This window comes from Thalassophryne amazonica, chromosome 13 (genome assembly GCF_902500255.1).
Source record: "Thalassophryne amazonica chromosome 13, fThaAma1.1, whole genome shotgun sequence".
Taxonomy (NCBI): domain Eukaryota; kingdom Metazoa; phylum Chordata; class Actinopteri; order Batrachoidiformes; family Batrachoididae; genus Thalassophryne; species Thalassophryne amazonica.
The window spans coordinates 18,090,492-18,113,811 of record NC_047115.1 but is presented as its reverse complement, the minus strand read 5'-3'; the positions used below and the strand labels follow the sequence as shown (position 1 = coordinate 18,113,811).

At 39.3% G+C, this 23,320-nt stretch overlaps 1 protein-coding gene and 1 long non-coding RNA gene across 4 annotated transcripts in view; one reads left to right on the top strand and one right to left on the bottom strand.

Moving 5' to 3' along the window:
- LOC117522921 overlaps window positions 1-23,320 on the bottom strand; it is a 1,044,039-nt gene that overhangs the window by 305,082 nt on the left and 715,637 nt on the right. The window lies entirely within an intron of this gene.
- LOC117522915 (homeobox protein Meis1) overlaps window positions 1-23,320 on the top strand; it is a 229,014-nt gene that overhangs the window by 7,300 nt on the left and 198,394 nt on the right. For all 3 annotated transcript variants that reach the window (XM_034184342.1, XM_034184341.1, XM_034184340.1), the window contains one exon: window positions 19,321-19,432. In XM_034184342.1, coding sequence (XP_034040233.1) covers window positions 19,321-19,432 — 112 coding nt within the window. The remainder of the gene's footprint in view (window positions 1-19,320; window positions 19,433-23,320) is intronic.

The window sequence follows — 23,320 nt, the reverse complement described above, 5'->3', positions numbered from 1 at the left end:
GCATGGCTTAACTTTTTTAATGTATTCCAAATAAAAGGCAGGCAAAAAAAAAAAAAAGTTGAAAAGTTTGGGAACCACTGAATTAAACTACTGCAGACTTTTCCAATCAGTCTGGGAGAGTGTGCTCTATAAACTATGAAGGAAGGGGAGGAAAAAAAAATCAAGTGTCCAAATTAAATGGATTAGTTGGATAGTCAAACATAAAACGTAATGAAGCGATTAGGCTAAATAATTTAAATCCGCGGACGTCCATATGGCTGAGTAGCTGCTGGTCTGAGAGGATGGAGAGAGAGAGAGAGAGAGAGAGAGAGAGAGAGAGAGGTTGGCTTTTATGTTCTGGGCTGAATGGCAGGACTGGGAGCTAACTGGGGGCCCGACTGGGAAGAAGCCCCCCCCCTCCACCCCCCCACTGGACCCTTATGTCTGATTATGGAAATGAGAAAGATCACTCTGAAGATAATACTTCATTTAATCCAGAAGCAGAATTAAATAACACAGACGCCGCCTGTGCGTTTAAGTGTCTCTTTGAAACGGCTTGTTGTAGTCTCTCAGGGTTTCAATTGTCACAAAGTTTTTTAATAGATAGGTCAGGGCCCCGGAATGAAGCTGTGTGGTATGGAGATGTGAAAATAGCATTAAAACCCTTGGGTTTCTAGGTATATGAAGAAAATGATGTTGTGCTCGGGGGCACCGATGCAGATCTTTAATTGACTGTAGGATGAAGACGTGGCCTATTTTAGCATAATGACGGCTCCTATATGTAAAGCAAAAACTAACCAAGCTCATGTTTATGCGCAGATGAAAGAATAGGCAAAGTTTGTGACAGATGTGTGACATTATGGGATGTTCCAGTTGGATATCCAAAGCAGAACGGGTGTATTTCCCTTCAAATATCGTCAGTCTAATGGCGCTACACTTCATGACTTACTTGTAGCTGAATCTATATATTTTGGATTGTGTGGGCCCTCTTCATGTGACATCTTATCCGTGGCTGTTCAGCGGGCGACGTCCTTAACAAATTTGCATTGTCTGTGCATTATCTCTTTCCATATGTATTTTTAATATATGCCCTCGGGCATAAAGTTGAAGTGGACTGGAAAAAAAAGCGGAGAATTTGCACAAAAGAACAGTGTTAACAAGACGGAGACAGCAGGCTCATTTATTCATAAACCAATTTATTCCAGTAAGGCGACTGTAGCAGAGGCAAAAAAAAAAAAAAAAAGAAGGAAAGAAAAAAACCTTTGAATTTATTAAACTCAGTCCAACAGTGCTGACTTTCTTGTTGCATTGTGCAGCCTAGTATCATAAAATTGTGAATATTCTTTGCGTGTTTGGCGTTGTTTTGTTGGCCTGCCTGTGCAGGCGAGTGTGGAGGGACGTTACCCCCCCCCCCCTTAAAAGAAAGCAGAGCATAGCTGAGAGGTGAAAAAGTCACGGAGGCTCTGCACTGGCTTGTGAATGCAGCTCAGCCAGTTTGGACTCACCCTTCTCTGTGTGTATTTGTGCACATACATTGTGTGTGCAAATGTGCAAAAGAAGTGCGTGCATGCATCTGCATATATGTGTGTGTGTGTGTGTGTGTGTGTGTGTGTGTGCGCGCATGCACTGCTGTGTGTTCAGACGTGTTTGATAAATGTGCCACCCCCCTCAGGTGCTATGTGAGTGGAGTGACTGGTTAGCACCAGTTGGACTTTCTTAACCCTTTTGTTGCCATCGCTGGAGAGATTCCAACCATGTTTACCGCGCATTTCTTATTTTACTCTTTATAAACATATACTTCCTACATTTATCTCCACTGCATTCAACAGAACTGACACAATTAACTGTATAGCAGAAAAAAGGCTGCAAATATTGTGCTTAATCATAATTTTTTTTGCCCCCCCCCAAAGAAAACTAAACAAAAATACACCACATTCTCACTTATTCCATCTAAACAAATAAGGATTTACTCCTTTCCTGTATTATTTGAGATAGACGGCTTTTAAATTGTGTGACAAACTATTACAAACATATCAGATAAATCAGATCAGAGTTTGAAATTGGTTAAATGGTTCTAAACTACTTTAAAATAACATAAACATTTCAAACTTGTTTGAACTGCACTGGAAGCTACGTAAGTTAGCAGAACTCAAAAAAAAAAAAAAAAAATTAGGCAACTGGTTGCCTCGATTAAGTTTCACATTTTAGAGCTCAAATCTTTTTTTAAAGTATTAAATTAATGATAAATTAACTTCATTAAATTAAGTTACATTTTTTTAAATGTGCATAATAATGTAGCTTGAAAAAGGAGAAATCATGATGAAATTGCTTCAGTTGGTAAAACCCATAATTTCATTTTGTTCAAATAAAGTTAGCATGTTGGTGTAAATGTGATTTTTTAAGATAATTTGGGACAATTAAGTTCATTTGAATGCTGTCAATTGAAACACTTTATTAGGTTGGTCAAAACATTCTCTTTTTTCAGTGTAATGTTCAAAAACAATTTTTAAGTTTTGCACAAGGAAGCAGTCAGGTACTGATCTAGTGATCTTGTCTTTGTCAACATCCTGCTCCACAGACACTGATATGTCTTTCTCATTTTTTTCTTTTGCTTACTGACTACAGACTCAGGTGGTGCAGATTCAGGGATCATGAAATAGTTCATGAGTTGTGCACATTTATCTCAAGAATGTGAACTGCTTTGGGACAGCAGCGCAGTTCATGTTGTCAGACTGGAAAGTCAGTGGATCAATCTCAAAATACTCCTGTATGTCAGAGCACCATTGAAAAAGTCACTAAACCCCAATGTGTTCAAGTCCCCAACTTCAGCAAGGAACAGTGAGCTCTTGTTGAATGTACAAATCTGCCTTGAGTGTTGTTTGAATGTTAAGTTGAACCAACTGAGTCAGTATTTTTAATTCGACTCAACATGTACAGTATGTAACACTAACTTCAATATTAAAGTTCTAATAATTAATTTTTTGAGTACATAAACTTAACAAATTGAGGCAATCATTTGCCGCGGTTTTTTCTGAGTTCTGCCAAATTAGACCCCATAAAACAAAACAAAAAACAAACAAAAAACATGAGTTTATCATCCTCGCCCACGTGCTGAAATCAGCCCGCATCAATTTTTATTTTTTATTTTGGCGAATTTCATTGACATCGGTAAAGCTGGTTCAAAAAGTGGCACGTCCACAAGGTGGCAAGTATGCTTTGGTTGAAGATAGCCGAAGTTTACCAAGCCGGGCTGGGAACTTGCAGCTTACTGTCACTGACAACCACACGGTCAGTTGTTCCGTCTCACTCACACACAGTACGCATGTTTATTACGCTACTATGTGCAGCACACTGACTGTATTCAACATGGAAACAAGATTTATTTTAAAAATATCTGATATTTTCAGTTCCTCACTTGGTATGCAGGTGCTGTGCGTTGTTTTCAGGTGTGAAGTGACGTATGTATGTGTTTCTAAGAAAAAATATATAAAAATCCACCCTCCCTCACCACTTTTTTCTGATGTCAAGGATGATAAACTAATGTTTTTTATGGAGCCTTATTTGGGTTTACAGTGTAAAGTTAGTCTTGTTTTGAAGTGTTCTAGTGTTTATGCAGAGTTAAAACTCTTTCAAACTTTTAAAAATTCCCAGAATCAGATCTTGTCATATTTTTAAACACATTTTAAACAAATTTATTCCAACAATAAATTGACTAAATTGCTGTTAGTTTGTTTTTTTCTTATGTGAATCAACACAAACAAGTGTTTTTGAAATAAAGTGCTTTGAACCACATACTAAAGCGGTCAAAATCAGATTTGTATCGTTATAAACTGTTTCAAATGGCTGCAACTAACGTTAAGGTCTTTTAAACTTTTCTAAACACACTGACTCAGATTTGCCACATATTTATTTTTTTGAAAACGTTATCAATGGTGAAATGTTTAAATTCGAGATAATTTTTTCATAAAGTGTTTTACACCAACATTAGAAATTTTGAAAGGACTTTTTTAACAGTTTCAACTGGTTTAAACCAGTTATCTTACTTTTGTTCTTCTTTAATAGTTGTAAATCAATCTTTGAAAATTGGTTTCATTTGCTCCTGTCAACTGGTTTTACATATAATCAGTAGAATTATATATATATATATATATATATATATATATATATATATATATATATATATATATATAGCATAAAATTAAAAATCTGTTGGAGCATAGCTTGCTGTTTTACACTGAAATATAGAGAAATATGTACATGTACACCATATGTAATTACAGAGCACAGTCTAGTGTTTTAAAATTATATTTAAGATTTTAACATATATATTTTTATCATAAGCACCCAGTGACTCACTGCATGACTGTGTCGATACAGGTGGCTGTTGAATAATTCCAATAAATAAATGCAACATGTATATTTGTTTTCCAAAATGCAGCGTCAGCATTTCACATTTTAACTTTTAGTAACTTTCTGAACTTTGACACAAAGTTGACACAATAAAGTACAACATAAAATAATTATATCAGCTGTGATTCTCGGAATTACATAATTTGGCTGCTATAATTTGCAATAATTTGTTGCAAGACTTTAAGTAGATTTTGAAGCAGATATATGCTGGTTTTAAAAGCCTCTAAACCAATTGAAAACTGCTTTAAACTGGATCAGAATGGGATAAACTGGTGTTTAAGTGTTTGAAGAATAAATTTGATTTGATGATATTTTGCTGGGTTGTGGGAAATTCTGGTGGCTGTTTCCAACCTAATAACTAACATTCTTCAACGATTATTTGTAAGAACAATTGATAAATACAGCACTGTTATACAGACATAAATAGCTTGTTATTTAATAATTTTAATTGCAGAAAATTCTAATATCCTGTGCACACTGGGTAAATGTCAGAGTGTGCACGGCTCTGGACTCCTTGTTCAAACGTGGCTGCAGTGGCTGTGCTGCTTGCGTCGCCTGTTTGTCTGGCACACATGTTCACCCCAGTTCCAACCAAGCAGGAAGTATTTCCATGCGTGCATCATTTGCACATTTGCCTTTAATTGCACAGAGAGCCAAAGGGAGAGGCGTAGCAATTTGCTAATGAACTTGGCGGGCCCGAACTCTCCACTGTAGAGCAGAACACCGCTAATGGCGCTGAGGGCTCACTCCACGTCTCAAGAGATCCTCGACTTGTGTGAGCCATGCAGGCTGAAGTGGGGCTCCAAATAATTAAAATATGGTTTAAAAATCATCTCCGCCCGCCTGTTTGTTGATGTGAGAGGGTCTTAAATGATTATGAGGTCACCGCTGTTGATCTGTTGAGTGAGTCTGGAGGAGTTGCCAGTTGCCAGAGTTTTTCCAGTTGTAATCACGCTCAAAGAATTCGAAATAACAACATCTATAGGTTTTGGATCCCGTCTGTTGCAATCTCTTAAACAAACGCTACTCGCACAAGTTTAATGTTGTGGTCACTGTGGAAGAATTTACTCTTGATAGCCTTATTGCTGTATCTTTCCCCAACAACTGGCACTGTTATGCCGTACAAGCGCTGGTTTCCAGGTCACTGAGACCCAGCAGAGTTGGTTTAGGCAACTCCAACAGTCAAAGAGTGACCCCTGACCTCTCCCCAACTCAATGGAAACCCTGACCGCCGGGGTCAGCCAGTATTTTCCTAATCAGTACACTGCTATCGCTAATCTATCAGTTTCTGGTTGAAGTATGGATCAGGTTACAGCCGGCTAACCAGACACACACTATGTGTCTTTTCTTTCTGCCTTTCTCCTACAGCGGCACGCTGCTGCTCCCAACACAAACTTTGGAATCACTGTGGTGATTGTTGGTAATAGCAGCTTTTGTGGTTGAATAAGAGAGAGGTTTGACCCCCTACTCGCTCCCTCCATCCCTCCTTTACACCCTCTCCTCCCCTCTAAACTCCCCCTGTTTTTTTTCCTCCTTTCCATTGGCGAGTGAATGCAGGGCGGCTGTTAAGGATTCAACAAGTGATACAAGAGACCACCACGTGACTCGTGTGTTTCTTAGCCTCTTCATTATTGTGGTGGAATAGCAAGTAGGGGTGATTCTGATTAAGCAAATCAAGGCCAGAGAGACTTCAAAGAACAGGAACGTCAGGATGTTTGCTTATGTATTTTCAGACATTCTTCAAAAAAAAAAAAAAAAGTTTTTCAGGATGGGCCTCACATATTTTTGGGGTTGATTTATTAGCTGTTTGGAGATGCATTGCTCGTAGGATCTGGTGCTTTTGAGGAGCCACGCCGGGTCAGAGATAGCCACAAGAAGTTCTTGGCTTGTGTCTCATGTTACTTATGATGGGCGGCCGTGTCTCTCCCCGAGGCCCTGCTGTGGTTTCTTTGGATAAGTAAACAATAACCTGGCTTAACACATGTGTACTTAGCTAATGGAAAGTTCCTCTCCCCCTCCTTAACCCCCTGAAAGCCACCGACAATGGCTGCCGTCACAAACAGCCCGTCTCCAAGGGATCCGCTGAGAACGTCCCTGCAAGTCAAGCTAGGCTAACGAAAGAAACCGCAGCAAAACATGTCATTAAGAAATTAAGCCCGCCTTTTCATTCACAGCTGGGGGAAGAAAAAAAAAAAAAGAAAAGAAAAATGTGCTTTGTTTGGGGTTAGCGAGCGCGGAGGAGATGGAGCACTCGAGTTAATGTTTTTGTTTGGATTTCAGCTCACAGAGAGTAAACACGGAGTGTGTAGCGAGAGTTGAGGTGGAAGAGGCCACAAAGAGGGAATCAGTTTGTCAGTTTGTGCGAGTGTTGTCTAAATGGACTTTGGAGGCTCTGGTAATTATCTCAAACATGTAATTATCTATGAAGTTAACCCAGCGCTTTTAAAAAGCCCATTGCAGAGTACCTGACGGCTATTCAACGTAGCATACTTTACTTACTCTGGAGACCAAATCCAGTTTTCTCCCTCACCCCCTTCAGCAGTTATAAGGTTATTTCTTCTTTCTTTGTCTATTGTAAAGACTTGTGGAGGAAGGGGAGTGCGGAGCAGAATGAGAAGGTGGGGGGTGTGTGTCTTTTGCTCTCTCTCTCTCTCTTTCTCTCGCTCTCTTTTTGCACCACGCATACCATTATGAACCCCTCTTTTCATTTTGGAGGCACTAATATTGCAGTGAGGGGAGGAGAGGGGCGGAGAGAGCAGAGGTAGTCAGGCAAGCACTTGCCTGGCTGGTTATCAGAGAGGCAGATCCTGCTTTATCTAGTCACAGTGGAAAGCAAAGTAAACAGGAGTTTACAATAGCTGGCCTTTCAGCCGCTTTCACTCACAGCTCCCTCACAAGCTGAGTGGGAGAATGTGTCCGGAATTATTGTAGCCCATCGAGCCGCTGCAGCACACACGACATTAGTGGATTTCAACTTGAGGAAGCGGCGCTGTTGCAAAGGTCAAAAACAATGTTTGAGAAAGCAGCTACAGAGCACAGATGCACCAAAGCATGAGGCACTTTCCCACCACAGGGATTAGATCCCGGGTACTGTACAATCTGGCTTCTGCGAGCTAGTCTCAGCTGCAGCCTGAGCTCCTGCTTTGGTTTCTGCAGGGTTGCAAAACCCAAGATTAGGCTCTGAGGTCTGTTGGTTCCGGTACTCATCTCCGGATTCCATAGCATGAAGCGGATGAGAGTTTACGTCTCCATGTGAATGAGACACCATTCACAGGTTTCATCCCCAGCCATCATGGGTACTCATTTACAGCTGGGAGGACTCAGACACTGCAAAGAAAAGTGTCTTGTCCATTTCACAGACAGGTAGTGTCACCAGTAACTGAATGCAGGTGTACATAGTAGTAGCCCGAGTCCTTACCCACAGAGATGCATGCTGTGCACCTGGTGTGAAGTGGGTGAAATGTATTTACACCATACAGTGGACAAATCGAGCCAAGTGCAAGTGATGCCATGGTAGTGACATCGCCATCTGTGGGCTGACAAAGCATGCTATGTGTAGCAGCAGTCCAAGCCTGTTTACACCTGGAGCCAGTTATGTTTATGTAGATTGGATCCAAATTATGATCAACCAGAACAAGACAGATTAATACACGTTTGTCATGTTCATTGATCATGTGTTGGGTTCTGTTCCATGGTGTGTGCTGTCTCTTATTCTGTGCCAAACAGACACCCAAACAGTCAGACTGCACATAATTAGAAAATCGATATGTCAATTTGAAAAATTCCACAATTATGTTATTAGTGGGGCGGCATAGCAAAACAATTTTTCATTTTGTGATAAAAGCATGGAATTTAGCACACATATTCTACATTAACTTATGTTTTTTTCAGATATGGAGCCATCCTGGAGCTGACCTCTAATGAGCTACAGGGGTCAGTAAAGAATTACACAGGGGTCAAAATTTAAAAATGCTCCAATCATGTTGAAAACTATAGCACATTATTTGTCAGATCATAACGATTCCAAAAAGGTATTATTTGGACTATCTATGACTGAATGTTCTGGAGTTATGGGGTAAAAACAGCAAAAATGGTGACAAAGGTCAGTTTCAGTTTGTACAGGGGTCAAAAGTTAAAATTGCTCCAATTTTGATCAACAATTATGCAAATTATTGGTTGAATTACTAGCATTTTAAAAAGGAATAGTTTGCACCATCTGTCATGTTTAGTTATCATGTTACGGGGTAACATGTGTCATATGTCATAGAATCCAATGGACGTCGACCTTGTGTGACCTTTACCTTGGAGACCAATCATTCAACACAGAAACTCACAACTATTCCATTTATTAATCCTTTTATTTCAACCAATAATCTGCATCACTTTTTACCAAAATTGGAGCAGCTTTAAGTTTTGACCTCTGTACAAACTGAAACTGACCTCTGTCACCATTTTTGCGGTTTTTTACCACATAACTCCAGAACTTTTAGTCATAGATAGTCCAAACTACTTGTATACCTTTTTGGAATGGTTATGATCAGACAAACAATGTGGTATAGTTTTCAACATGAGTGGAGCATTTTAAAATTTTGACCCCTGTAGCTCATTAGAGGTCAACTCCAGGATGACTCCATATCTGAAAATAAACATTAGTTAATGTAGAATATGTGTGCCAAATTCCATGCTTTTATCACAAAATGAACAATTTTATGGAAATTTTTAGCTAGCTGCACTACTATATGGTGTAATTGATACATGCAATAAGGTTGATGAAAACAGTTTTGACCTGTCCCAGAGAAATGTCCAGTGAAACAAGATGAGAAGAATGTCCTTAACACCTCAGATTGTTAAAGGGATGTGAAGTGTCCCTGATTATCCTTCTTGCCCTGGACAAGCAGCGCTGTTCTGCCAGTTCACCAGTGGTTGGTAGACTGGCCCTAATAATCTTCTCTGTTGCCCTCATGACCCTCCCCACTGCCTTCCTGTCTGCAAGGCTACTACTTTCATGCTACAGAAAGATTACACAGGTTAATAGATGACACATCATGTCTTTCAAAACTGTATCAAGCTCGAGGCAAATGGCATATTTGTTACAAATGCATGGCCCAAAAAGTCATTAGTTATTGTCTATTCCTGCTTATTCCAATTAAAGTGTCACTGAGGAGCTGGAGCCCATCCCAGCAGTCACTGGATGAGAGGTGAGGTACACTCTGGAATGGATGGGACTTTATTGCAGGGGCCAAAAAGAGTTAGAAAGTTGAAAATTGTGAATAAACATTCATCAGCATGGGCAGATTCCACCCCATTCACCTGAAAATATATCCAGCCCTTATACCTATGTGGTGTAGAAAGTAGAAAGTATCAACTGCAGTGTGTTCAGGAACCTTGTCACATTTGGCTCATTTTGTTCGCACTGCTCTATTTCTCATTGTGCTGTGTTTGGTCTGGGATGAGCTCACCACAAATCAGAGGGTTTGGCTTGGTTTGATTTATAACCAGTTCCAACTTCTTCACTCAGCCTCTTTATAATGGGAACATTTTTTTTAATTGAATGTTGGTAAATAATGATCATGGAACTGTGTGATTGCTTAAATTAGCATTTACAACCTTGGCAAAAATGATGGAATGTAGAAGATGTTCACTCAGCTTTGTTGACTTATTGTGAATAAACATACTGCAGATTGTTCAATAGATTTTGGCTCTGCGAAACATATCTCAACCAAATTATAATTACTGTTATTAACGACATATTGCTTTCCAGCTTAAGCAGAGGAAATAATTATGGAATCGTAATTAAAACAATATAAAATAATCACTCGGAATATGCTGTTGTTTATGATGGCCTGAAGTCTTTGAGGACTTGAGTAAAGAAAAACAATATTCTCCAACTTCCTCAAATAGCAGCTGGCAAATCAGCTCTGCAGGATTGTCTTGTCATGGACGATTTTATTTAATTAAAAAAAAATTCTCCACAAATTTTCAGTCAGATTGGACACCTCTGTTTTTTCAGGCCGTGTCCCTGAGTTGATCTGATTTCCCTCTAGGAAAATTTTCAGTCTTCGCTCTGTAGAAAGATGCATTCTCGTCCCGTAACATGACTTCATCATCATCATCATCACCAAACCCTTTTTCTTCCTTTCAATCAATGGAGTGAGAAAAGTATCCAAAATGTCACTGTACAGCTGTGCAACGACTATCAAGGTAATGACTGCCATCTGTCCGGGTCCTTCTCCTGATATCCAACCCCATATGGCATCAGACAAAAGTTCCAGCATCACCTCCCCGGCTAATGCAGATTTGTGATTCATCAGTGAATAACACTTTCATCCAGTCATCTACACACCATGATTGCATCTCATTAGAATGTGCAACGTTGCTTTCTTCTCCTTAGTTGTTGGCGCTCTTTACATTTCTTTGGGTAAAAACCATTTCATTCATGCTGATTTCTTACAATCATGTCAAAACATCAATTTATTTTGTTGCGCATTTATGATTTTCAAGGCATGTCGTATCCTTCCAGTATTTCATTTGACAACTCTCTTGTTAGGGCTGTGTTCCCTTTCGGTTAGTGAGGTCCAGCAGCTTGTTAAGGTCTCTTTAAGCATTCCGGAATTAGTTTGAGAAATGCAAATTACGATGTGATTTCAGAATTGTTTCCTCAACACTAATGTAACATTAGAACCTCATCAGTCTACACGCCACTGTCATGCCGCCATATCGTCAACAATTTAGTTTAAATGTGGTTTTCCATCTATAATTGAGGTTTTGCTGGTGAAAACCAGTGACAGTGCTGCAACAACTTCAAACAGTCATGCTTTCTTACTGTACAAAACCTCTTTGGTGCTGCAAGTCCCAACCCAGTCCAGAGCCTGCATGGTCCAGAGAAAAGTAATATCCTTGAGGTGGAGACTGATGGTTTAGACTGAGGGTGATTTAACACCTACGAGGTCTGTGAGAAAAGTAACGGACCTTATTATTTTTTTCAAAAACTATATGGATTTGAATCACGTGTGATTACATCAGACATGCTTGAACCCTCGTGGGCATGCAAGAGTTTTTTCACGCCTGTCGGTTACGTCATTCGCCTGTGGGCAGTCTTTGAGTGAGGAGTGGCCCACCCTCTCGTCGTTTTTTTTCATTGTTTAGGAATGGCTCAGAGACTGCTGCTTTGTTTGATCAAAATTTTTTCAAAACCTGTAAGGCACAACTGAGTGGACACCATTCGATAAATTCAGCTGGTTTTCGGTGAAAATTTTAACGGCTGATGAGAGATTTTGGAGTTTTACTGTCGCCATAAGGACGGCCCACAGCGCCTGACGGCCATCTGTGCTCCGAGGCGGCGTTGTCTCACTGTTTCAAGCTGAAAACCTCCTAATTTCAGGCTCTGTGGACCCAAGACGTCGTGAGATAACAGAGAACTTTCAGAAGAATTCGGGATCAGGAGTTTATCCAGACATTCCACTGTTAAAGGAGATTTTGTAATGAAAGAACGTGCGGGCAGATTCGCATGTCGGGCCGGACCCGACCGCCGGGGGTCGCCACAGGAAAAACACCTCCGTTGGAAACCTTAACGGACAAGTTGGAACATGCCCAAGCTGTTAAACAATTTCTCAGATACTCACTTGTTGAAAGCCATCAAAAGCTGCCTGAATTTTACAAATGGTTTTCAACACGGAGGTGTTTTTCATGTCGCGGCGCAGTCGGATTTGCCACATCGTCACGGATCCGACTCGGCAAATTCGTCCGCACGTTCTTTCATTACAAAATCTCCTTTAACAGTGAAATGTCCGGGTAAACTCCTGATGCCCGCTTCTTCTGAAACTTCTCTGTTCTCTGATGACGTCCTGGGTGAACAGAGCTTTAAATTAGGATGTTTTTAGCCCGAAACAGCCAGACGGACGCCACCTCCGACCGCGCCGCGCCGATCTGCTTTGTGGGCTGTGCTTAAAGCAAAAGAAACTCCACAATCTCTCATCAGCCGTTAAACTTTACACCGAAAACCAGCTGAATTTCTCGAATAGTGTCCACACGGATATCCCTCACAGGTCCTGAAAAAATTTGATAAAGCAACGTGCGCCGTCTCCCTGCAGCGTCTCAGACAAAGAGATTCCGACGGGAGGGGGAGTCCACACCTCACTCAAAGCCTGCCCACAGGCGAATGACGTCACCGACAGGCATGACAAAACTCACGCATGCGCACGAGGGTTCAAGCTTGTCTGACGTAAAAACATATGAATCAAATCCATTTATTTTTTGAAAAAAATAAAAAGGACCGCTTTTTTTTTTATCACAGACCTCGTATAGTTCATCTATTTGGGCCAAAAATTCTTACAGTGTTGCACTTTAATTTTAGTTTGGATTGCTGCCACATGCCGGTATTTCTTAGTGGACCAAACCATGTTAACGAAAGCCACATTTGAGGATACTGTCCCCTCACTGGTCAGAAGAACTGTGTTTGTTTTCTGGGGTTTACATCAGATCAGCAACTTCAGAAGCCTGTTAAAATGACGCCTCAGAACATCTCAGAATATCCATGAATGCAACTGTTTTTGTCCTAGTGACTTTTTTGGCACCTGCACACAATAGCATGTGCAGGATTCTTGTTTTCTGTCTTGCGTGTCCATTTGATCTGTTTGGAGAGAACATAGTGGCATGAATGAGGGTTGGACAGCTGCAAAGTGATTGGTTCAAAGTCAGGTTGGCACACCAGGGTCAAACCTTTGGGCTAATAAATATGTCTACAGCTTACTTGGAGTAGTTATTGTGAGGAATGCATTATGGATACACCTGTCGTTACCATGAAACACAAATATAAACTCACATAATATTTTTTGATTGGTTCCATGACCTTTGGCTTTAGATGATGCTGAAAGCTCAGCTCAAAGTCATAAGTGTTTAACTCTTGCTCATGTGTCAAGCCCACACAGGAGCACATATTACGATATCAATGAATCACAAAGAATGACTTTACATGAATCGGTGTCTCATGGATTGTCGTGATTCAGAACCATGAAAGATACATTAATCTATTGGTTCATCATATTGTCACAAAAAGTGCAAAATTTTCATCATGGCGGCACGAATTTATTCATTCAAGGTTAGGGTCGGGGGTAGGAGTAGGGTTATTAATAGTGAGTTAAAGGAATCAGAGTGTCTGGTTTTGCGATTGTCTTGGATCAAGACTAAGATCCAGTGTTTCTTGGCCATCAGAAGTGTATGTGACGGTTGAACTTGTAGATGTTCACTTATCTCAGCAGTGACGTTCATATTTCTGGGTCCTCAGTCTTTGCAGGAATGAAACAGCAGTGCACACCCTGATTGTAGCACTTCAGAAGCTGATTGAGGAATCAGAGTGTCTGGTTTTGCGATTGTCCTGGATCAAGACTAAGATCCAGTGTTTCTTGGCCATCAGAAGTGTATGTGACGGTTGAACTTGTAGATGTTCACTTATCTCAGCAGTGACGTTCATATTTCTGGGTCCTCAGTCTTTGCAGGAATGAAACAGCAGTGCACACCCTGATTGTAGCACTTCAGAAGCTGATTGAGGAATCAGAGTGTCTGGTTTTGCGATTGTCCTGGATCAAGACTAAGATCCAGTGTTTCTTGGCCATTAGAAGTGTATGTGATGGTTGAACTTGTAGATATTCACTTATCTCAGCAGTGGTGTTCATGTTTCTGGGTCCTCAGTCTTTGCGGGAGTGAAACAGCTGAAAAGAGCTTATGGAGTCATGAGGTTGCTGGACAGAGGTATTTGGAGACGCTGATATCTTTATAGGAGAATTAAGGTCACAGTCTTTAGGGTCACTGGTACTTCTTGTCTCACCACAGGACTGTGCGACTTGGATGCTAACCAGAGACCTATACAAGGACTGGATCCTTTAGAGGATCCTTGACTAGAGTTGGAATGACTGTGTCAAACAAGCGGTTCCTTGGGGAGACTAAGATGAGGCTATGGTGGAGCGTTTCTCTGGGCATGATCCAGCACACAGGTGACTTACAAAAGTCAGGATGCCAATGTTTCACATGGCTGGGGTCACTTTCGAGAGGTGGGGATTGACCAGCTGTCTGCCTGGGTGGTTACCATCCAGGACCCAAGGTGGTTCCATGGTGTGGTGGATACAGTGACGTTCAGCACCAACATATTCTCCCAGAACTGGTGTTCCCTCACAGTGCAAGTGCAAGCTATGGTCTCCCACATTAACAAGCATGGTACCTATTTACCACAGGTACTAGTTGCTTAGTATAGTACTAGTCCCTGCATAGCAGAAGAACCCACTGTGGGGGGTGATGGTGCTGCTCAGCTGTCTTCTTTGATTAAGACATACCACCAGTGAGGATGGTATATATGTATGTGTGTGTGTGTGTGTGGGGGGGGGGGGGGGGTAATGTGGATATTTATGTCGGTGGCGGTGAGCATGCACATATGATTATTCCTGCTTGCTCGCTGGCAAAGAGTGAAAAAGTAAACAAGCACATCATCACAAAAAGATATTTCAGAGTCTGTGACAGAGGGGCGGGTGCACGGCAACGCACAACCACCTCAACCATTTTCTTTATTATTGCAAAAGAATTTGCAAGGCAACATTTCTTGCATGAGCGCTTGTATGATACGCAGCCTGGCACAGCCAGAAAAGGGAAACCCCCCTCTTGCATCTTAGACGCGGCACAATGAGAATGCATTGGATTGGAATGGCTCACTGATCATAGCGGAATCAGAATTTCCAGCAAGGAAAATCTTTTCATGGTGAATTAGAGTGGCAAGGGGGAAGAAAAAAAATGGTAATGAAAAAAAAAATAGGTATGTGTGGTGCACAGACAGGGTTCCCTTGGCTTTGGTGCAGAAGATTTAAGAACTGTAGCTTAAGCTATGCAGAATAGAATATGGAAAATTGAATTTACTAAACAATTAAGCATTGAATTAATCTACACGCTGCACCGGAGCGACAGAGATGGATGCAGAGAGAGGGAGAGAGAGAGAGAGACGGTAAATCCACACCGGCTCATTATCCCCCCCGCTCTCTCACTCTCTCTCTTTTTCCTGTTTATACATCTATTCATCTGTGAATTTACATATCCCATAGTTTGAAGGAGGGGTCTGTGCGTTGTGTGCCGTGGCCACGTTGGCACAGGGTGTGTGTTTGTGTGTGTGTGCGCTTTGCTTCTTTATGTTTGGTGGTCAAGGTGCTTGTGTTGAATAGGAGCTGTTCTACTTAAAGTAAAGTACGCACTTGGGTGTGTGTTTGCTAATGGGTGTGTGTGACCTGTGTGCACTGGTATGTGTTTGTGTGCATGCTGATTGTGTGATCTCAGCTGTGTGTGCATTAATTGCGTGTTAGATCAGTGCCGGGTCTGTTCCATCCAAGGGCGGCTTGTGATTATAAATAAACTCCCCGTCCCCGTGGAGATGCCACCAGGCCCTGTCTCAGCCCCGCCCCCTTTCCCATGGGGCCTGAGCGGCCACCTCCCAGCAGGCAAAGCACTCTTTTGTTCAATTACAGCTAATGCAGTAGTTTGCCATTTTCCCCCTGCTACTTTCTAATTATATTTTCAAGTGGAATTTGTCACAGAATTAAAACAAAAAAAGAAAAAAAAAAGAAAGAAAGAAAAATATGTGTCCTTTGTGCAAGCTGAGCTCTGGGGTTTTTAAATACTTGGCGCTCGACATCCCCAGGGTACCGCGCTATTCTTTTTCACAGAGCTCTGGATAAACAAGTTCTGCTCATTTTGAAAAAGCTGCACTTTCGGAGGAGCCTGGCACAAGCCTGAGTTAACCGTTAGCGTGCCGAGCATGTGGTCCGGATTACCTCGCGTCTGATCTTCTCCGGAGGTTTTCGGTCATGCGTTGGCGTTTCATTTTTCAGACTTCTCCAGTCAGAATAAAAGAATTTGTAAGAGGTGGAAAAGAAACGGTGTTTATCGTCCCGATCGTGGTCCGAGTGGTGCTCCTGTCCCCTTTAGTGCAAAGCCTCGTTTGGAAAACAACGATTATATCTTCAATGTAAGCAGTGGATTATAATTTCATAGCTCAGGAACATCAAACGAGCTCTAATAGACCCCAAATGTGTTGGAATTGCTGACTTGTATATTCTCTTCTGTTCTTTTATTTCATCTGCAGTTTGTTTAAATCAAACCGTCTGCCTGTTTTTTCATAACTCCGCTGCTGTAAAGCGGCAGCGGCGTGCACCCGCATCCAAACCTGTTGTTCCTTCTCTTTCCCTTTCTGTCACGTAGGACTAAAAGCGCGATGCAGACAGCACATTGCCCCTTGATATGTGCTTCATTTGATTTGGCAGGGCAAAGATAAGCTTGTGTGGGTGGCACGAGAGGCTAAAACAAGCGTGCATATGTGTTTTGTGTGTTGCATGTTTGTTTATAATATTAAGTTGATAAGGTTTTAGATTCTGCTTGCTGGGATTTTGAAATCTTTTTGTTCTCCCCTGTCCTTGCCACTAATGTTGCATTTTAGAGACAGTGAGAGATAAGAGGTAACATCTGGTTTAGTTTGAGTACGTCATAGTCATAGCGGCTTCGCATGGGGCGATGGTGTGTGTTTGTTGTCAACAAATTGTTTAGCAGCTTCTATTTATTTGAGGACATGTGTCTGTGTATATATATATATATATATATCACAACCATTAATGTCATAATGTAATCAGTCCTGGTTTTGTGGGAGGAGTCAGCAGTAAATGGACAGATGCAAACACCCCTGAAAGAACATGGAAATATCATTTTGCTACAAAAAAATTTGAACTTCTGTCAAACAATTCTGCAATATTTGACCTCTGCATTGGTGGCTCTATAGGGAAGGGCTCAACCCCCCCACACACACACACAAAGTATTTGTACGCATTTCTTGTTGATTGTGTTAATGGCTAGCTGTGTTTGTTTGTGTTGTTCTTCGGGAAGATTTAGTCAAATTTTTACAAATTTGCACTATCAAGCTATCAAGAAGTGTTTGTTTTGTCTCTATTTGTACACAATCCTTTCTGCAAGGTTGTGTGGGGTTGTAGCAGTACTATTTGAGTTTCAGAACATAACCACTGTGAAACAATCAGAAAGTAATGGTTTATTGCTGTGATTCTGTATGTTTTTTTTTTTTTGTGGGGAAACGCTCTCTCTCTCACTGACCTCATTCACTCCGTACATCGCTCAACCACCTCCCTCGCTTTATATTCTAATTTACACAGGGTTATGTGGGCTTGTGACAGTGTTATTTGAGTTTTAGAACCTATCTCTATTCCTCACTTGACCATCTCCGTAGCTTTCTCTTTTTTTGTGGCTAAATTCACACAAAATCCTTTCTGCAGGGTTGTGTGTAGGTGTGACAGCACCATTGGAGTTTTCAAATGGAAGTGGCATGAAAGTAACAGTTTACTCCTTTTATTTAATAGATTTCTGTGTGAACACAGTCTGTCTCCCTCACTGACAACCACACATGCTCCTAAATTCCATTATCCAGCTAGCATCCCCAACATTGGAACTCACTATGTTTATAGCTGTTTATCTTCATTATGTGTCATTTGTATTTGGAAACATACAACATGACAACTTTTTTTGAGTTATCATGTTAAGAAATTACAGGGACAAGACTCATTCATTCATTCATGTATCACTTTTCATTCACTCACTGTAATTCACTGGGTAAAAGCCTAGGTTTTACCATAGCCTAGGAACAAGGGCCATTGCTATGATTTGTAAATATTTGCTACTGTTGCTACTGTACTGTTTTGTAAATTAACAAACACTGTTGTTGTGGGCACTTTAAAGTACATATTTACATATTTATTATAAATTCTCTCACCTGACCCTGAAATAATTTTTCCCTCTACAAAAAAAAAAAAAAAAAAATCTGGAGCCGCCCCTGCAGATCTGCTGTGTTTGTCTTTTTCATTGTTCTCTAAGGCCGAGGTCAGCTTTAGTTTGGTTCATGATACCTTAGTTTTGTTTCACTTTTACTTAAAGGAAACATTGTGTTCAAACTCTGGAAATTCTTTGACTTATTTTGCTTACGTCCCTGTCTTGGCAACATATTTCCTGAGATGAAATTTTCATCAACATTGCAGGGATTGGTCATGTATTGTTTAATTTTTGGACACAATAACAGATGTTGCAATCCTTGCAGTTATTTATCTCGCTCTTTTTGGTGTGCGCTGCAGGGATGATATCACTCCCTGGCATTGTAGCCGATCTGAAGTTGTAGCTGTTCTGTATTTTCATCTGCTTGTGGTTTGAGCCAGAAGGAGGCAGCCATTGATCGCACGCCTCACCAAGCTGGAAACTCAGACAGCATGTTTGTCTGCTCGTCAGAACTTTGTCTTCATCTAGGACTTGCTCTTTGCAGATGATGTATTGTCTTTGCGTCTATATGTTCCACATCAAATAATTTAAGGATTAGAGCAGCAAAAAACAAACAAACAAAAAACAAATCCATGCACAGTGGTGCTTCATCTAGGATCCACTCCACTCCAAAATGTGTAACGCGCCCCCCCGACCCTGACCCCAGCTGTATCTGCACAGATGTTTCATTTTCACTATTTCCACATTTTGTATGAATGGGACATTTATTTTTACAGTCCTCTGCTGCAGAGAGCAGGTTTATTTAGTTTGCAGTTGCCTTAAATCGGCGTTTTTTAATGAGCTCAATTCACTGCATCACAAATTGCAGACCAATCACAGGGCTGATGGGTAGGGCTTAAAAGGGCGAGTACTTTTGATCCTGTGAGGAAGCACAAGAGTTGAATAGCAGCATAGTGAAGCATTTTTGACAAAAAACCCGCTATTATTAATTTATTTGTTTGTATCTTGAAAGAATAACTGTTAAACTGCAGTAAGATATAAGATATGTTGCGCACTGTAAAATGCAAAACTAAAATCATACTCAGAAATATCATAATCAGTATATCAGGAATAACCTGCCTTTTTTTATGACAGACGTCCTGGAACAGAGATCATGACGACACGGCATCCACGCGCTCTGGAGGCACGCCGGGACCGTCCAGCGGCGGACACACGTCACACAGCGGCGACAACAGCAGCGAACAGGGTAAAACGTTTTTCTTGCCTACAGTCAGTGATGCTGTATGAAGAGTTTATTACGACACGATGCATCGTGTTTGTGTTCGAATCGGGCTTTTGCAACAGTTTGCAGTTCTTGGAGGTCAGAGGTCATTGTGCCTGTGGAGTTGGGAGGGGTTCTGATGTTTCAGACCCTGGATTTGTCCTGCTGATGGTGGATTTTGTTTGTTTAGAACAGTTTATTCTGGTTTGTGCTTCTTCTCTTGTGTCATTACGTTGAGGATTGCAGAGTGTTTCGTGTTTACTTCTTTTGGGATTGTTTTAAGGTTTGCTTGTACCTGCTTGACCAAATTCAAGACCATAATAGTGTTTCAGGTCCTCTGGGACAATCTAGAAACAGACAAAGGCCAACGTGAAAAAAGACAAGACTGTGTTTCTCAAGTCTTTCAGCCTTTACGCAGTAAATTCTGCAGATTAAAATAGTCCCACTCCAAATTAACTTAAGTCTATCAGAGTACAAATTAATGATTTTAAAGTTTATCAACTTGATTGAACTCAGTGATTCATAGAGTCGATTTAACACAGCTAAGAGTTAATTGAACACTGTCATAGAGTTGATTTTACACTATCATAGCCTTGATTTTACACTTTGATAGACTTGCTTTAACACCATGATAGAGTTGATTTTACACTATGATAGAGTTGATTTTACAATATCATAAACTTGATTTTACACTATGATAGATTTGATTCAACAGTACTATGGTAATTGGTTTTACAATATCATAGACATGATTAACACTATGATAGATTTGATTTTGCAATATCGTAGACTTGATTTAATATTATGATGGAGCTGATTTAACACTGTGAAAGATTTGTTTTTACAAAAACATAGACTTGATTTTGCACTATGATAGATTTGATTTAACACTATGGTAATTTGGTTTTACAATATCAGAGACATGATTTAACACTATGATAGATTTGATTTTGCAATATTGTAGACTTGATTTAATATTATGATGGAGCTGATTTAACACTGTGAAAGATTTGTTTTTACAAAATCATAAACTTGATTTTACACTATGATAGATTTGATTCAACACTACTATGGTAATTTGGTTTTACAATATCATAGACATGATTTAACACTATGATAGATTTGATTTTGCAATATCGTAGACTTGATTTAATATTATGATGGAGTTGATTTAACATTGTGAAAGATTTATTTTTACAAAATCATAAACTTGATTTTGCACTATGATAGAGTTGATTTAACACTACTATGGTAATTTGGTTTTACAATATCATAGACATGATTTAACACTATGATAGATTTGATTTTGCAATATCGTAGACTTGATTTAATATTATGATGGAGTTGATTTAACATTGTGAAAGATTTGTTTTTACAAAATCATAAACTTGATTTTGCACTATGACAGAGTTGATTTAACACTATGGTAATTTGGTTTTACAATATCATAGACTTGATTTAACACTATGATAGATTTGATTTTGCAATATTGTAGACTTGATTTAATATTATGATGGAGCTGATTAACACTGTAAAAGATTGTTTTTACAAAATCATAGACTTGATTTTGCACTATGATAGATTTGATTTAACACTATGGTAATTTGGTTTTACAATATCAGAGACATGATTTAACACTATGATAGATTTGATTTTGCAATATTGTAGACTTGACTTAATATTATGATGGAGCTGATTTAACACTGTGAAAGATTTGTTTTTACAAATCATAAACTTGATTTTGCACTATGATAGATTTTGATTTAACACTATGGTAATTTGGTTTTACAATATCAGAGACATGATTTAACACTATGATAGATTTGATTTTGCAATATTGTAGACTGGATTTAATATTATGATGGAGCTAATTTAACACTGTGAAAGATTTTGTTTTTTACAAAATCATAAACTTGATTTTACACTATGATATATTGATTCAACACTACTATGGTAATTTGGTTTTAGAATATCATAGATATGATATAACACTATGATAGATTTGATTTTGTAATATCATAGACTTGATTTAATATTATGATAGAGTTGATTTAACACTGTGAAAGATTTGTTTTTACAAAATCATAAACTTGATTTTGTACTATGATAGATTTGATTTAACACTATGGTAATTTGGTTTTACAATATCATAGACATGATTAACACTATGATAGATTTGATTTTGCAATATTGTAGACTTGACTTAATATTATGATGGAGCTGATTTAACACTGTGAAAGATTTGTTTTTACAAAATCATAAACTTGATTTGCACTATGATAGATTTGATTTAACACTATGGTAATTTGGTTTTACAATATCATAGACTTTATTTAACACTGTGATAGATCTGATTTTGCAATATTGTAGACTTGATTTAATATTATGATGGAGTTGATTTAACACTGTGAAAGATTTGTTTTTACAAAATCATAAACTTATTTTACACTATGATAGATTTGATTTAACACTCTGGTAATTTGGTTTTACAGTATCATAGACTTGATTTAACACTATGATAGATTTGATTTAACACTATGGTAATTTGGTTTTACAATATCATAGACATGATTTAACACTATGATAGATTTGATTTTGCAATATTGTAGACTTGACTTAATATTATGATGGAGCTGATTTAACACTGTGAAAGATTTGTTTTTACAAAATCATAAACTTGATTTTGCACTATGATAGATTTGATTTAACACTATGGTAATTTGGTTTTACAATATCATAGACTTTATTTAACACTGTGATAGATCTGATTTTGCAATATTGTAGACTTGATTTAATATTATGATGGAGTTGATTTAACACTGTGAAAGATTTGTTTTACAAATCATAAGCTTATTTTACACTATGATAGATTTGATTTAACATTCTGGTAATTTGGTTTTACAGTATCATAGACTTGATTTAACACTATGATAGATTTGATTTAACACTATGGTAATTTGGTTTTACAATATCATAGACTTGATTTAACACTGATAGATTTGATTTTGCAATATTGTAGACTTGATTTAATACTATGATGGAGTTGATTTAACACTGTGAAAGATTTGATTTTACAATATCATAAACTTAGGTTTAGGGCAGCACGGTGGCTTAGTGGTTAGCACTGTTGCCTCAGAGCAAGAAGGTCATGGGTCCGTTTCCCACCTGTGGGCCTTTTTGTGTGGAGTTTGCATGTTCTCCCCGTGTTTGCGTGGGTTTCCTCTGGGTGCTCCAGTTTTCCTCCCACATCCAAAGACATACAGGTTAGGTGGACTGGAAAGTTTAAATTGACCGTAGCTGGGTGTGAATGTGTTTTCTTTGTCTATATGTGGCCCTGCGACAGACTGCCGTCCTAGCCAGGGTGTACTCCACTTTGCACCCTATGACTGCAGGGATAGGCTCCAGTCCCTCTCAATCCTTAATTGGAGTAAGCGGTTGACGATGAGGTGAATGAGTAGACTTGATTTAACACCATGATAGACTTGATTTTACACTGTGACAGATTTGATTTTACAATATCACAGACTTGATTAAACACTATGATGGATGTTGATTTAACACAGTCATAAACTTAATTTAACACTGTTTGGAGTGGGACCACTTGCTGTAACTGCAGAGCTAATTTATGGTGTTGTATTAATGCTTAATTACAGCTGGCTGAAGCAACAATGATTAATTAGTCACTGACAGGAAATTAATTGACACAGATTTTGTTTAGTAATTAACCGTTAGAGCAATTTATCAAGAAAATACAAAAGGAACACTCTGGACTGTGAATTTATCATGTTTCATGATTATCTGTGGACTAAACAGTTAATTGGTCAAAGGCAGATTAATCGTTATGAAATGAATCAGTAGTAAGTGGAGCTGTAG